General features: G+C 47.3%; 1 protein-coding gene across 1 annotated transcript in view; it reads left to right on the top strand.

Annotated features, from left to right (window-relative positions):
- Positions 1-716: 716 nt before the first annotated feature.
- FAT4 (FAT atypical cadherin 4) overlaps positions 717-16771 on the top strand; it is a 148361-nt gene continuing 132306 nt past the window's right edge. Inside the window, exon 1 of the mRNA XM_084884578.1 lies at positions 717-7236. Within this exon, the coding sequence (XP_084740704.1) occupies positions 2047-7236 (5190 nt within the window). The 5' untranslated portion in view covers positions 717-2046. The remainder of the gene's footprint in view (positions 7237-16771) is intronic.

The following is a 16771-nucleotide window of genomic DNA, read 5'->3' on the forward strand; positions in this document are numbered from 1 at the left end:
AAGCCAATCTGCGCTGTGCATTCCCAGACAGGCTTTGCTTAATCCTTCCTCCCCGCTCTAGCAGACCCTCGCCCCCCGCCTCCTTTCTTCTCTTTCTCTCGGCCCCCTTCCCCCTGAGTTATTACTGCCATAACCACCCAGCAGCTTCCCCGGACCCCGCCGCTGAAGTTATTTATCTGCAAACCTGACCTAACCCCCATCAGTTCTGGGGCAGCTTTTTGCTGTTATGGCTCTGACGCCGGCCAAGATTGGACCAAAGGGTGGCGGGGGGAGGAGGGGGAAGAGAGAAAAAAATCGCCCCCTTCTCAGCGCCTCCGACTCGCGGGGGTCCCACCCGGGAACGCCCACCGCTCCCCCCCACCTCACCCCCCTCCCCGGAGGCCAAGGGAGTGATGAGCGTCGGGAACAGCCAATCGGCAGCCTGGGGGAAGGGGGGGGACGGCGCCGGACCCAATGGGCGGGGCGGGAGCGGGTCCTGTGGGCGGGGCGGGGCGGCGCCTGGCCCAATGGGCGGGGCGGGGGCGGGGCCGGGGTGACAGGCGGGGAGGCGGGGGGCGTCGTCGCGCACCCGGAGCGGATCCCCGAGCGGCGAGCAAAGTTTGGGAGTCGGGCTGGCCCCGCGGTCCGCCCGCCCTTCTGTTTGTGCGGCGGCGGCGGCGCGCGGGACGGGTGCGCGCGCGCGCGCGCGGCGGCCAAGGGGCGGGGAGAGGGAGGAGAGGGAGGAGAGGGAGGAGGACTCGGGGGCGCAGAGAGGGGCTCCCGAGCTCGGGCTGCATCGCCGCACAACCTCCATCCAGCCCGGCGGGCGGGCGAGCGGCAGAGCGCTGACAGGCGCCGTCCGGAGCTGCCGCGGGCGGGCGCCGCCACTGCTCGGCGCGCCGCGTCCCCGCCTCCCCGCCTCCCCGCCGACGGCACCGGAGAAAGGGGGTCCAGTCGCCCCCAACCCCAAACCTTAAAGCCTTGTGGATTACAAAGTGAAACTGACCCGGGACCGTAAAAAGCAAAGAGCACCGGGGCAGGCAGGGAGGAGGCGCGCTAGCGGGGGCTCTGCCGGGGCCGCCCCGACCGCGGTCTCCCCTCGGCATGCGGAGGGGAGGGGACGCGGGGGCCGCACGCCGCCGCCGCTGCCGCCGCCGGACCCCCCGCGAGGCCGCGAAGACCGGGGGACGACCTGCGCTCGCTGTGGATGTACAAATAACGGGCCGGCAGGCGGGCTGGCAGGCGGGGCTCCGGCTGAAGTGAAATAAAACCATGCCGAGGAGCGCGGCGGGACGGTGCCTGCGCCGGCTGCAGGGGCGGCGGCCGCGGCTGCCGGAGGAGGAGGCGGCGGCGGAGCGCTCGCGGGCACCGGAGCCCTAGCGCCCGCGCCGGGAGCGCCGTCTGCCCGCCGCCCCGGGCGCCTGGGGCCTCGCAGCCGCTCGTGCAGCCCCGCGGAGAGGCGTCCCCGCCGGATCCTGGCGCGCTGGGGGGGCTCGCGGAGACCCCTGGGGGTCGTCTCCAGCCTTTAGGGGAGGCATTCGCTCACCTCCCGGCTGCGCCCTCCCGCCCCTCCCCGCACGCAGCCGTCCTCTGCCCGCGGCGCCACCCGCGTCGGTGCTCCCCTCGTCCGTCCGCGTCTTGGCCGCGGGGCGAGCTGCAAAGTTCCTGGAGTGTGTTTGCAGCGGTGGCTCCTACACCTTAGACACGGGCCACCTCTCCCAGCTCGTAGCTGCCCGGGAGGACTCTCAGAGCCTCCAGACTCAGAACCAACCTGAAGAGGGGGAAATCCTGAGGTTTGAGAAACTTTTTTTTGGAACTCAGTAGCGCTCAGGAGCGCCCCGCGGAATGCCGGACCGCCTCTCGCCCCCGTTTCTCTACGCGGCTACCTGGATGGAGCCTTTCGCTGAGACTTGCTTCTGCTGGGCTGGAGGCTCCTTGAAATAACAGAACTCTCCTCCCCGGACCATCCGTTGCATTTGCCGGGATCCTCCATCCCCCCGGCCGTTTGTATTCTTGTTGCCTCCCCTATTCCTCCTATTGATCGCGCCACTCCAGGGAGCCGCGATCATGGACTTGACCGCACGCCGGGCTGCTGGCCGCGCCGCCGCCGGGCTCCCGCCGCCCACCACCCCCTCGATCCTCCAGCTCCTGCGCCTCGTCCTCGGGCTGCTGCTGTGCCTGCTCCCCGGGCCGGCCCCGGTCGGCGGGGCCGAGCAGCGCCAGGTGTTCCAGGTGCTGGAGGAGCAGCCGCCGGGCACGCTGGTTGGCACCATCCAGACGCGCCCGGGCTTCACCTACCGGCTCAGCGAGAGCCACGCCCTGTTCGCCATCAACGGCAGCACGGGGACCCTGTACACCACGGCCACCATCGACCGCGAGAGCCTGCCCAGCGACGTGATCAACCTGGTGGTCCTGTCCAGCTCGCCCACCTACCCCACCGAGGTGCGCGTGCTGGTGTGGGACCTCAACGACAACGCGCCCGTCTTCCCGGACCCGTCCATCGTGGTGGCCTTCAAGGAGGACAGCGGCAGCGGGCGCCAGGTCATCCTGGACACGGCCACGGACGCGGACACCGGCTCCAACGGCGTGGACCACCACTCCTACCGCATTGTGCGGGGCAACGAGGAGGGCCGCTTCCGCCTGGACGTGACCCTCAACCCGAGCGGCGAGGGCGCCTTCCTGCACCTGGTGTCCGAGGGCGGGCTGGACCGCGAGCTCACGCCGCAGTACCAGCTGCTGGTGGAGGTGAAGGACAAGGGCGAGCCCCAGCGGCGGGGCTACCTGCAGGTGAACGTGACGGTGCAGGACATCAACGACAACCCCCCGGTGTTCAGCAGCTCCCGCTACCAGGCCGGGGTGCCCGAGGACGCGGCCGTGGGCGCCAGCGTCCTGCAGGTGGCGGCGGCGGACGCGGACGAGGGCACCAACGCGGACATCCGCTACCGGCTGCAGGACGAAGGGACCCCCTTCCAGATGGACCCCGAGACGGGGCTCATCACGGTGAGGGAGCCCCTGGACTTCGAGGCGCGGCGCCAGTACTCCCTGACGGTGCAGGCGCTGGACCGGGGCGTGCCCTCGCTCACCGGGCGCGCCGAGGCACTCATCCAGCTCCTGGACGTCAACGACAACGACCCGGTGGTGAAGTTCCGCTACTTCCCCGCCACCTCGCGCTACGCCTCGGTGGACGAGAACGCCCAGGTGGGCACCGTGGTGGCCCTGCTCACCGTGACGGACGCGGACTCCCCCGCGGCCAACGGCAACATCTCCGTGCAGATCCTCGCCGGCAACGAGCAGCGCCACTTTGAGGTGCAGAGCAGCAAGGTGCCCAACCTGAGCCTCATCAAGGTGGCCAGCGCCCTGGACCGGGAGCGCATCCCTTCCTACAACCTCACGGTGTCCGTCTCGGATAATGCCGGGGCGCCCCCTGCCGCGGCGGGCCGGGCGCGCTCCTCCGTGGCCAGCCTGGTGATCTTCGTCAATGACATCAACGACCACCCTCCGGTCTTCGCCCAGCAAGTGTACAGAGTGAACCTGAGCGAGGAGGCGCCCCCGGGAAGCTACGTGAGTGGGGTGTCCGCCACGGACGGAGACTCCGGTCTCAATGCTAATTTGCGTTACAGCATCGTCTCTGGCAATGAGCTAGGCTGGTTCCATATCAGTGACCATAGCGGCCTGGTGACCACCGGGGCTGCTGGGGGCTTGGACCGGGAAGTTGCTTCCCAGATTGTGCTGAATATTAGTGCTCGGGACCAGGGCGTTCACCCTAAGGTCTCCTACGCCCAGCTGGTAGTCACTCTCCTGGATGTGAATGATGAAAAGCCTGTGTTTAGCCAGCCGGAAGGGTATGAGGTGTCTGTGGTTGAGAACTCCCCCACAGGGACAGAGCTGCTGGTGCTCAGGGCGACGGATGGGGACCTGGGTGACAATGGGACCGTGCGTTTCTCCCTACAAGAGGCTGAGACTGACCAGAGGTCTTTCCGGCTGGATCCGGTGTCGGGGAGGCTGAGTACTATCTCCTCCTTGGACAGAGAGGAGCAATCCTTCTACTCCCTGTTGGTTCTGGCCACCGATCTGGGCTCCCCTCCCCAGTCCTCAGTGGCTCGCATAAATGTGAGCCTCCTGGATTTGAATGACAACAGCCCCGTGTTCTACCCAGTCCAGTACTTTGCTCATATTCAGGAGAATGAGCCCGGAGGTAGCTACATCACCACAGTGTCTGCCACGGACCCGGACTTGGGTCTCAACGGAACTATCAAATATAGCATATCAGCTGGGGACAGGTCTCGGTTTCAGGTCAATGCTCAGAGTGGGGTTATTTCTACAAGAATGGCCCTAGACAGAGAAGAAAGGACAGCTTACCAACTACAAGTAGTGGCTACGGATGGTGGCAATTTACAGTCTCCCAACCAGGCAGTAGTAACCATCACCGTACTGGACACTCAGGACAACCCACCTGTGTTCAGTCAGGCTGCCTACAGCTTCGTGGTCTTTGAGAATGTGGCTCTGGGATATCATGTGGGTAGTGTGTCTGCTTCCACCATGGATCTCAATTCCAACATCAGTTATCTCATTACTACTGGGGATCAGAAAGGTATGTTTGCTATCAACCAGGTCACTGGGCAGCTCACCACAGGGAGTGTGATTGACAGAGAAGAGCAGTCCTTTTATCAGCTGAAGGTAGTGGCCAGCGGGGGCACAGTGACTGGAGACACTCTGGTTAATATAACTGTTAAGGATTTGAATGACAACTCCCCCCACTTCCTGCAGGCAGTAGAGAGTGTGAATGTGGTGGAGAACTGGCAGGCTGGTCACAGCATTTTCCAAGCCAAAGCTGTGGACCCTGACGAAGGTGTGAATGGCATGGTACTCTATAGCCTGAAGCAGAACCCCAAGAATCTCTTTACTATCAATGAAAAGGATGGCCACGTTAGTCTGCTAGGGCCCCTGGATGTCCATGCTGGTTCCTACCAGCTAGAGATCTTGGCATCTGATATGGGTGTTCCACAGCTCTCTTCTAGTGTCATCTTAACGGTGTATGTCCATGATGTGAATGACAACCCGCCAGTATTTGACCAGCTCTCTTACGAGGTCACCCTTTCTGAGTCAGAACCTGTGAATTCTCGATTCTTTAAAGTGCAAGCTTTTGATAAGGACTCAGGAGCAAACGGTGAAATTGCATACAGCATTGCTGAAGGAAATACAGGGGATGCTTTTGGCATATTCCCAGATGGTCAGTTGTATATAAAAAGTGAACTGGACCGCGAACTTCAAGACAGATATGTCTTACTGGTTGTTGCTTCTGACAGAGCTGTGGAGCCCCTTAGTGCTACTGTGAACGTTACTGTAATTTTAGAAGATGTAAATGATAACAGACCTCTTTTTAACAGCACCAATTACTCCTTTTATTTCGAAGAGGAGCAGAAAGCTGGGTCATTTGTGGGCAAAGTAAGTGCTGTAGATAAAGACTTTGGGCCAAACGGAGAAGTAAGGTATTCATTTGAAACGGTGCAGCCAGATTTCGAGTTGCATGCTCTTAGTGGGGAGATTACAAACACTCATCAGTTTGACAGGGAGTCTCTTATGAGGCGCAGGGGGACTGCAGTGTTTAGCTTTACAGTCATTGCCACAGACCAGGGGCTCCCACAGCCTCTCAAGGATCAGGCCACTGTCCATGTTTACATGAAGGATATAAACGATAACGCTCCCAAATTTGTAAAAGACTTTTACCAAGCTACAATATCAGAGTCTGCGGCCAACCTGACACAGGTTTTAAGAGTATCTGCCTCAGATGTTGATGAAGGTAATAATGGACTCATTCATTATTCTATAGTGAAAGGAAATGAAGAAAGACAGTTTGCTATAGAAAGTACCTCTGGCCAGGTGACCCTAATTGGCAAATTAGACTATGAGGCGACACCTGCCTATTCCCTTGTAATTCAAGCAGTGGATTCGGGGGCAGTCTCCCTCAACTCAACCTGCACCTTAAATATTGATATTTTGGATGAAAATGACAATACCCCCTCTTTCCCTAAATCAACACTCTTTGTTGATGTTCTGGAAAACATGAGAATCGGTGAGCTCGTGTCCTCTGTTACTGCCACGGATTCAGATTCCGGTGACAATGCTGACCTGCACTACAGCATTACTGGGACTAACAACCATGGGACTTTCAGCATTAGCCCCAACACCGGGAGTATTTTTCTTGCCAAGAAATTGGACTTTGAAACACAGTCTTTGTACAAATTAAACATCACAGCGAAAGACCAAGGGAGGCCTCCTCGCTCATCTACAATGTCAGTGGTTATCCATGTGAGGGACTTCAATGACAACCCTCCCAGCTTTCCTCCTGGGGATATTTTCAAGTCTATTGTGGAGAACATTCCCATCGGTACGTCCGTCATTTCCGTGACTGCCCACGACCCCGATGCCGACATTAATGGGCAGCTAGCCTACACGATCATCCAACAGATGCCGAGGGGCAGCCACTTTGGCATAGACGAAGTCAAAGGCACGATCTACACCAGTGCTGAAATAGACCGGGAATTTGCTAACCTCTTTGAGTTAACCGTCAAAGCCAACGACCAAGCTGTGCCTATAGAAACTAGAAGGTATGCCTTGAAAAATGTGACCATTTTGGTGACAGACCTCAATGACAACGTCCCAGTGTTCATATCCCAGAACGCCCTCGCTGCAGACCCTTCGGCTGTGATTGGCTCTGTGCTGACCACCGTCATGGCTGCCGACCCAGATGAAGGTGCCAACGGAGAGGTGGAGTACGAGATCATCAATGGGGACACAGACACCTTCGTGGTGGACCGTTTCAGTGGGGACTTGAGAGTGGCCTCGGCGCTGGTGCCTTCGCAGCTGATCTATAACCTCATCGTTTCAGCAACTGACCTTGGCCCAGAAAGGAGGAAGTCCACCACCGAGTTGACCGTCATTCTGCAGGGCCTCGATGGGCCTGTTTTTACTCAGCCCAAATATATAACTATTTTGAAGGAAGGGGAACCCATTGGTACCAATGTGATCTCCATAGAAGCAGCCAGCCCTAGAGGATCGGAAGCCCCGGTGGAGTATTATATTGTTGCGGTTCGTTGTGAAGAGAAAACCGTTGGGCGTCTCTTCACTATTGGGCGACTGACTGGCATGATTCAGACAGCAGCCATTCTGGACCGGGAGCAAGGAGCTTGCCTTTACCTGGTGGAGGTTTATGCCATAGAGAAATCAACTGCTTTTCCCAGGACACAGAGAGCAGAGGTAATGATTTTGTCATCCTTTATGACTTATTTGTTGCTATGCTTTTAAGAAAGATCACTCTTCTTTATATTACTTTCCATAATTATTTACCCGTGTTGTTGATAATTGATTTTTACTGACAGGAGTATATAAAAATGTTCAGGCACAAAGTCTAACAAGAGTTACATAAAATCTAGCTTTCATCCTGGTCAAAACTAAACAGGAACACTTTTCACTTTATAGTTCACCTCATAGAAGTCATATGTATATATACATGTACATGTACATGTACATGTACATGTACATGTACATGTATATGTATATGTATATGTATATGTATATGTATATGTTAGAGAGAAATCTTTAGCCATTTCTGAAGTGCCCTCCCCCCCAACAAACAAATAAACAAACAACCATCCTACATCCAATTACATAAGCTGAATCTCAGCCCTAAACTAAACACCTCTCAGTAAGGAAGCCCAGAGAATGGGTGATTTCAGACTTAAGAATTTTCTGTTCCAAAATTAAGAACTTTGGTAGAAATCAGCATTACAGCCTAGCTGTCCAGGGGGTGTGGCTATGGGGGACAGTATTAACTTTCACATCCTCAGCAGCCTTAGCTGTTTCTTTATAGACAGTGACTAATTTCAATGTGCTGAGCCAAGTTCAAGGAGATTCCTAATTTCATCTGCCTTCACATTTTAGGCACTGTCTTTTGATTTAGGGTAATCCTTTCTTTACCTTCTTAGCCTAAAGCATATAATGTGCTGTGAATGATCAGAGATAATAGGCTGTTTCTTGAGACATGACTGTGTTGTTCAATACCCTGGTATAGGTATACATTGTTCTGTCTGCTGATGGGTGAGAAGTTAGTTTCACAGGACAAACCAAGAGAATTCCAAGCTTGGCCTTCCCTGGGTTATATTTTAGGAAACTACCTCCGTGTATCATTGATTGCTTTTTTAAATTGAACTACTGCCAATGTTGTCTTGATGTCTACCAGAAATGAAATAGCTGTGCTTTGGAAAGCTCTTGTTTGTCATTTTCTAAGTTCTTTCTGTCCCTCCTTACTCCCCTCAAAGTCATTCTGGTGCCACTCAGCCAAAAACACAAAATATCAAATGTGGTTTGTGATATTTGGCCGTAAACCAGACATAACATGCTTGTGAGATTGAGGCTCATGTATTTGTTTTCTTGCTTTCTTTTCTATATGGGGAAGGTGAGGGTTTTCTTAATTTAAAATGGTCGTTTATTATTATTGTCTTTTTGAATCCTGTGTGATTTTTTTTTTTTTTCATAATAAGTAGCTATGTCTGTTCTCAATGGATGGATCAGCAAATTCATGGCCTAGAGGATATTAGAGATATAATTAGAGATATAATTCTTAATAGAGATATAATTCTTAATAGAGATATAATTCTCAGAGATATAATCCTAAGTGCAATTCAGTTTTTTTCTTTTACACATAGCCCTGAAGGGACTTCTAACCCAAATGTCCTCTTTTACCTAATTAGTTTTTTAAAGATCTTTACATAGGTCTTTTATGTTGAGCTATTTGATTAGATTCAGGCCTTGATTTATATAATTTTATTTTGATTTGATATATTCCTCCCCTAAACCTTCTCCCTGTCTCTTCCTCCCTTCTCTGGAATCACTACTTAGATGAAGAGATTGCATTAGTTTGAAGGCTGAAATAGTTATTTAAGATAGACTTTAGATGAACTTGTTAAACTATAAGACAAATTATATTATTGGTTGTTGCTGGTTGGTTCAGTGTATTGCATTTATTAGAGAATATGGAGAATGAGAATAAATGTCCATTGTTATTATTAGAAGGTTTGTATTATTATTTACCCATTGGATATATAAAGATTGCTTTAGATTAAATTTATTAAGTAGTGCTGCCTCTGTAATAGGCTTACAGATTAAAAAGTAATTAGAAACCATTTTGTTAGTAATAGGGAATAATGTGTTTGTTGCTTTTTTAAAACATCAGTAGCACCTATATGAGTAGGATATATTTACCATACCCTATTTATTTAAGAATCTAGGTGAAGTCCTTATGCTGATTGTTTTATAAGAAGGAAAATTGTTTGTCAGGGTGTCTTCTGTGAACAAAAGTGCTGAAATTGTAAACCAAGTTTGAGTTCCCAAGGTCCAACCACTCCTAAAATTAAAAGCAAATGTGCTTCCCCAAAGAATATTGAAAGCAGTAGTTGGGAGCTAGGATTTCATATTATTATTGGTTATATCTTTTAAGTATATGCAATAAAATACTTTTTCCTTCTGCTGAAACAATTAATTTACCATGATTCTGCAAAGAGAAGTTATAAATTACTTCTGGTTGTCAGAGGTGATTTTTCAGTTGTTTGTTTCCAAGTGCAAACTTCATTCCAATGTATTTTAAAACATTTACTCATGTACACTGATAGGCATCTGGGTTGCTTACTCAGGTTTCTGGCTAGAGTCATGGTTGACCACATTCCATGGGCAAGTAGAGGGTCAGTGGGTAAAAGAGAAATGATTTCATTTGTATTCTTTATCTAGCTCTGATGCATGTAGAGCAGGGCTGGGGACTGTGGCTCTGATTTTGCTTATTTCAAAGCTCTCTCCAGTTGTATGCCTTCATTTACCCTATTCCCAGAACTTACATTTTGGCTTGAATAAGAGTGTCTCTGAAGGATGACTTTGGGTTGCAGACATAAGCTTTATTACCCTTTTATTTTGTGCTTTTACATTCCCAGAAAAATCTAGATGAGGTTAAAATAGCTCATTTAAATTTTGAATTGTTTTCCTAGGTTCAACAAACAATGGAGATGTGTAGTACTCCAATAAGCATCTCTCTTTTAATATGTGTTGCAAGGGATCATGAAGCTGAGGGGCCGTGTTGGACCTCCTCAAGGTCAGAAGCTTAGTTTCATTGACGTTTTGGATCTCAGAGCCTAGTCTGTTGCCTGATGTATAGTAGCTGCTCAGCACATGTTTGCTGAATGAGATGGTAGGGGAACTGAATCCAGAGTGTGTGTTCTTGTGCCTCAGAAATTAATTAACCAAGATAAGCTAGGGGAATGGAGGTAGTCAGTGAATTTGATCTTGGTCATTAATTGACCTAAGGACCAGGGCATATCAATTATCTCTGTTCTACAAATGAATTGAGAATTGTTAGAAAACTCAAAAAAAGGAAAAGAGGAACTTAAGTGGGTGATCTCACATGGAACTTAGGGTTTAAATGGAAGGAAATATTGTCTGTGTCCAGGTCCCAGTTCTCAAATTTGTTGGTCTTAGAACCCCAAGGATCCCAAAGAGCATTTGCTTAGGTGTGTCTTAGTTATTGATAGTTACCATTTTGAACATTAAAATTGAGAAAAAGTTAAAATATTAACTCATGTAAAAATCACATTAAACCTATAACATTTTAATTTTATTATATAAAATGAAACTTTATTTTGCCAAAATGAAAAGTAATGAAAAAAAGAGACATTATTTTACATTTTCATAGATCTCTTTAATATCTGGCTTTGGAGAAAATAGCTAGATTCTCAAATCTCCTTCAGCGTATTGCAAAAATATTGCTTTGGTTGAAGTATGTGAAGAATCATCCATCACAGACAAACTATGAGCAACAAAACTGAATATATACTAATATGATAACAACAACAACAACAACAACAACAACAACAATAAAATATGTGGAGTATTGCTAAGTGCTTTTTTTAGGGGTTTTATCATTTGAGCCTCATGACAACACTAGTAATAATCAGTCCCACTTCATAGCTGTGGAAACAGTCTCAGAAAAGTTAAAAGGTACAGGGGGTCAAATATATAGTGACAGAAGAAGATTTGACTTTGGGTAGTGGGTAAACAATGCAATATACAGATGATGTATCATAGAAATGGACATTTGAACCTGTATAATCTTATTAACCAACTAGAGGCTCAGTGCATAAATTCATGCATGGGTGGGGTCTGGGCCTGTTGGGAGGAGGAAACAATGGGAGGTTGGTTGTCCGGCCTGGCCCACATCAGGCCGGAAGGGAGGGGCCGTGAGTGATTGGCCTGTGGGCCCCACCCCAGATTGGGTTGGGGGCGATTGGGGGTGGTGCCAACTGTTGGGAGGGACTGTGGGCAGTGGGCTGGGGTGGGGCGCCGATCAGGGGTCAGTGGCTGCAGGGAAGGGCCGTGGGAGGTTGGTCAGCTGGCCCTGCCCCTGATTGGTGTATGTGTGGGTCAATCGGTGGGGTGGGGGGGTGCAGATGATACCTGCTGGCCTTGCCCCTGATCGGAGTGAAGGGTACTGACTGGGGGCAGAGCTTGCTGGGAGAGGGCCCACAGACAGTTGGCCAGCCAGCCCCAACATTATTCGGGGTGTGGGGACTGATCTGGAGTGGGGCCAGCCAGAGGGAGGGGCCAAAGGAGGTTGGCAGGCTGGTCTCACCCCAGATCGGGCTGGTTCGCTGCTGCAGTGGGCCTCATAGTGAGCGGTTGTTCCAGTCATTATGGCGTTCTGGTCACTGGCTTTTTATATATAGAGATGTCACTCTAATAAATTTAGTGAAATTAAAAAAATATTTGCTTAAGTTTGGATAGATAGAAAGGAAAACAATGCTCAGACTTATATAGGTCCATTATTTGTACTTACAGCTACTACTCAAAAAACCCAGGGCCCTTTGTGGTTTTATTACAAGCAGGACTTTTCAGTGTGTTGAAATGAGCATATATGTATGCTTTTACCAATCTTGTTTTCACACCTCTGTTGGCTGTTGAAAAGTCTTTGACAAGTAGTATTATGTATTGTCTGAACTAAGGGACCCATGAGTATTGCCTGCCTCAGTCAAGGCTATTGGCAGATGCTGGACACGCTTATGGGTCAGCTCATGGTGGCAGTGCCCATCCCCATGGCGGAGTGGCTCTGGGTGTGGTTCTGGAGCAGGGAAGAGGGTGAGAGACCAGGAGGCCGGGAACCAGAGGCAGATGAAGAGCCCAGGTTTGCCTAGGGCCTCTCCTGCTCCACGAGCTGTGCGATTTGCAAGCTGTAATTTGTGAAGGGGGAGAATGTGATTTTGGATTTCCAGATGATAAACCTTACTCTTTTAAGAAATAATGGTGAAGTTGGAGTGGATGGAGTGTGGAGATAGTATTAAAAGGAGAAAACATTTTATTGCTTCCTCTTCTGATCTCCAGAATAGAATTTAAAAAAAATAACCCATGATTATTTCTGATATTTTCTTCCTATTGGTATGTTTTTAAATGTATTAAACAAAATACTTAAAAGAGCTCAAAGGGCTCTATAAGTTTTCAAGACATGTACAAGTGTATACTACAAGCAGGAATATTGATGGCCAATTAAGCTCATGCTGCATACTTTGTAAATGGCTCAGGATGTTTGATTTGGTCTCAGTTTGGTAGTAGATTCCATAGACATAATTTATCTTCTGATGAAGTTATTGGTTTGTTTTTTTGCCTTTGTTAAAGCCTTAATCATTTAAATCCTATATTATTCCATTAACTGTGGAGGCAACTAGTTTTGAAAAATATTTATGTACTTAGCGTTTTGTGGAATCGATTTTTCATCTCTTGTCTGCATCTTGCACTTTGTCATCATTACAGTGAAAAACTGCCCACGAACCTCATTAGTAGTGAGGACTGTTGAGTTAGTGACTATAAAGAATTCCACAGGCCCTGAGGTGAATCCTCTGTTCCAAGAATTAATAAATCTAGGGCTCAGCTCTTTATGATACTCCTGAAAGTATTCTGAATTAGAGCTTGTGAGTGGAAATAAGAAAAGAATAATTGGCAAATTATATGGGCCAAGATGAATTAAAAAGTTCCTTAAGGTGTCCTAAATACAGAATATGTTCAATATTTTCTAGTACTCTCAGGCTTCAAGTCATCGTGACAACAGAGACCAATTACAGCTGCACATCAATTAAGAATCAGAGAATAGCCGAAACCGGTTTGGCTCAATGGATAGAGCATCAGCGTGGGGACTGAAGGGTCCTGGGTTCAATTCCGGTCAAGGGCATGTACCTTGGTTGCGGGCATATCCCCAGTAGGGGGTGTGCCAGAAGCGGCTGATCGATGACTCTCTCATCGATGTTTCTAACTATCTCTCTCCCTTTCTCTCTGTACAAAATCAATAAAATATATTAAAAAAAAAAAGAATCAGAGAATATGAGGAATTCAGACAAGTAAAAAAAAATCCTATTAGACAAATACCCTTTATAAAACACATGTAATATATTATGTTAATATATACTATTAATATATAGTATTGTATATTAACATGTGTGCAGCCATTATTCAAAGACTGCTGGATTATCCCTGGGTATTAATATTTTGAGAAAAAAATAGGTTGATAAAGTTATGAATATAAAACATAACCTAATTGGCAGATAGTGTATAAGTGTTGATCAAGATTTTTCTCTAGGGGTACAGCTTCTTTGGTTTCTAGTCATGCTTTTAAGAAACAATCAGGGAGCAAAAACTAACTCTATAGATATGGAAGAAATGTTGAAAGACATTTACAAGCCACATTTGACGACTGGCAGTTGGGAGTCAGTCTAATTGTTACTAATTATTTATTTCAGATTATTTGACTTTTTTTTCTGAAATGTTTTTATCATTTATGGATTCTGACATATTTAAAGTACTTACATTATGTCAGACACTGGTAAGCACCTGGCATTGACTTGCCATACTGGGTGATATATGACCTCACATCCTTTGACAAATGGGGATATTGAGACTAATGGAGGTTAAGTTTGTGGAGCTGGTTTAGGAAGGAAGCAGGATATGAACCCAGTAGTTTGTCTCCAGACTGTGTACATTTGATCCCAACACAGCACTGCATGTTATAAGGATGGTTGATATTTTCTGTACTCTTACTGTGTAAAATGTTGATTTTGTATTTCTATATTTCTTCATAAGGATGACTAAAGTAATATAGTGTCAAGTAAAATTTAGATAATCACCCAGTGGTAGGATTGCTTTAAGTCCCTATCAGCCTTTGGTTAGGTTAGGCTTGAACAAGTAGATCTATAATCAGTCAGTTCTTCATTTTAATTTCTTAAACTTGAAGTAGAAATATATTTCTAGTCTTCTAATTACTGCCTCATTATTTTATTCCCTTTTCAGCAAAATTTCTTGAAAGAGTTGCCTCTTCCTGCCTTTTTTCTTCTATTATCTCTTAACTCCACCCCCACCAGGCTTGGTTTCTATAGCTCCAGCTTGGTTTCTGTAGCTCTTGTCAAGACCACCCTGACAGCCAAGTTTCTATATCCAGAGTCAGTTCTTAGTGCCCATTGGACACTCACTTCTGAGTCATCATACTCTGTAATGCTTCTAAGTCATTATACTCAGGATTTTTATCTTATTTCTTGGACCAATTTTTCTCCATCTTCTTTATCAGATTCTCTACATCTTCTCAAATTCTAAATGTTGGTGTATTCCTGGAATCAGTTCTTGAAACTCTTTTTTAATCTATACTTATTTATTTGAGGATACCAATCAATCTCATGGTTTTAAACAAAGTATATACTGATGACTAAAATTTTGTCTCTGATCCATCAATCTCTCCTGTATTCCATACTCTTATAACTAACTACTACACATTATGTTTAATTAACTTCTTCTTAAATGTTTTTCATTAACAATCCAAAATCTGAGCTCCTGATATCTTTCCCAATAAAAACCTACCCCAACTCAGCCATCTCCTTCTCACTTGATGGCAATCCCAATCTCCAAATTGCACAGACCAAAAAACTTGGAGTCCTTTTTGACTCCTCACTTTCATACCTTTGTACAATCTGTTAGTGAATCTTGGCTCCATATTAAAAATATATCTAGAGCCAAAGCCGGTTTGGCTCAGTGGTAGAGCGTCGGTCTGTGGACTGCAAGGTCCCAGGTTCAATTCCGGTCAAGGGCATGTACATTCGTTGCAGGCACATCACCGGTAGGGGGTGTGCAAAAGGCAGCTGGTCGATGTTTCTCTCTCATCGACGTTTCTAGCTCTCTATCGCTCTCCCTTCCTTCTCTCTGTAAAATATCAATAAAATATATTTTTTAAAAATATATATCTAGAAAATGACAATTTCTGATCACTCGCACTGTTACTGTCTTGGTCTAAGATACCATCATCCTTCTCTCGTATTATTGAAGACATCTTCGTATTGATTCTAACATCCTTTCCTACTGTTCTCCTTTTTTGCTATCTGTTTTACCCACACTGGCCTCTTGCTTTTTACAGAACTTTCTAGGCACACATCTGCCTTAGAATTCTTGTTCCTGGCTTTTCCCTAGCATAAAACACTCCTTCTCTCAGACATCTATTAGGATAATTTCTTTTTGTGCTTCAAGTGTTTGTTTATATTTCATATTCTAAGTGAGAATCACTCTTCCTTTGCTAACTTATTACTGTACCCACACCCTCATCCTGCCCAATCTCCATTTCCCTGTTTCAGTTTTTCATATTCCTCCAGGGTAATGTTTACCAGTCTCCTTCAGGTTCTCATCTCCCCAAATGCTAAATGTTGGAACGCCCAGGAAATCAGTTCTTGAAATTCTTCTCTTTCTTATTTATACTATTCTACTGAGGAGCTCAACCAATATTATCACTTTAAATAATAGAAACACATTAGATATATGTAAGTGTGTATAACATAATTTACCAATTTATAATTCTGATTATGTTTTCTATCACCTTTCACTAGAATAGAATTTATAGGGCAGATAGACTTATCTGCCTTGTTCACTGATGTACCTCAAGAGCCTAGAAGATTAATTGGAACATAGTAGGCAGAGAATAAATTTTTGTTGGATGATCAATTGCATGCATAAATGAATGAAAAAATGACTTCCCTGCTTCTGTCCTGATCCCTTCAGACGAGTCCAGCAGCTAGGGTTAGATCATTTCACTTATTTGCCCGTGGCTTTCCATTTCTCTCCTGGTGAAAGCCAGATCTGTACATTGACCTGTAAGGCCCACTGTAACCTGTCTTGTCAGTTACTTTTCTTTCCTACTATCTGTCCCTTATCTAATCAAAACCCAGAGAGGTCTCCTGCTTCAGGTCTCCATGCTGGCTGTGCTCTTAGCCTGGACTGGTCCCTTCTTGCTTCCCTCTCCTTTGCTCAAAGTCAACTTACAAAGTCCCTCCCTCAGTCTTCCTTTTTCTTTCTTTTTGGTTCTCTTTACTCTCTATCATCACCGAGCAAAACACACCTGTTACTCCTTTATTCTGTTTATGGTCCATCTTCCCTCTGAAATATATGTTTCATGAGGGGAGAGGTTCCCATCTGTTTATTACTGCTGTATTCCCAGCACCTATAACAGGGCTGGCTCAGTGCCCACACTCAGTAAGCTTATGTTTGATAAGCTAAGGAGTCACTGTTGAACACGCTGCAGATACACTGCCGAGGGGCCAGGAGCTCAGGCAATGATACTTACTGAAGGAAAAGACTCATTTATCATTTCTCAAGGCAAGCTGTGGACCTTCTTTGGAAATTAGTGAGACTAGTTAATTGGCAAAGACTGATTTTTCTGAATAAAATGATGGTGGTT

Source organism: Pipistrellus hanaki (genome assembly GCF_964339955.1).
Source record: "Pipistrellus hanaki genome assembly, chromosome: 5".
NCBI lineage: Eukaryota > Metazoa > Chordata > Mammalia > Chiroptera > Vespertilionidae > Pipistrellus > Pipistrellus hanaki.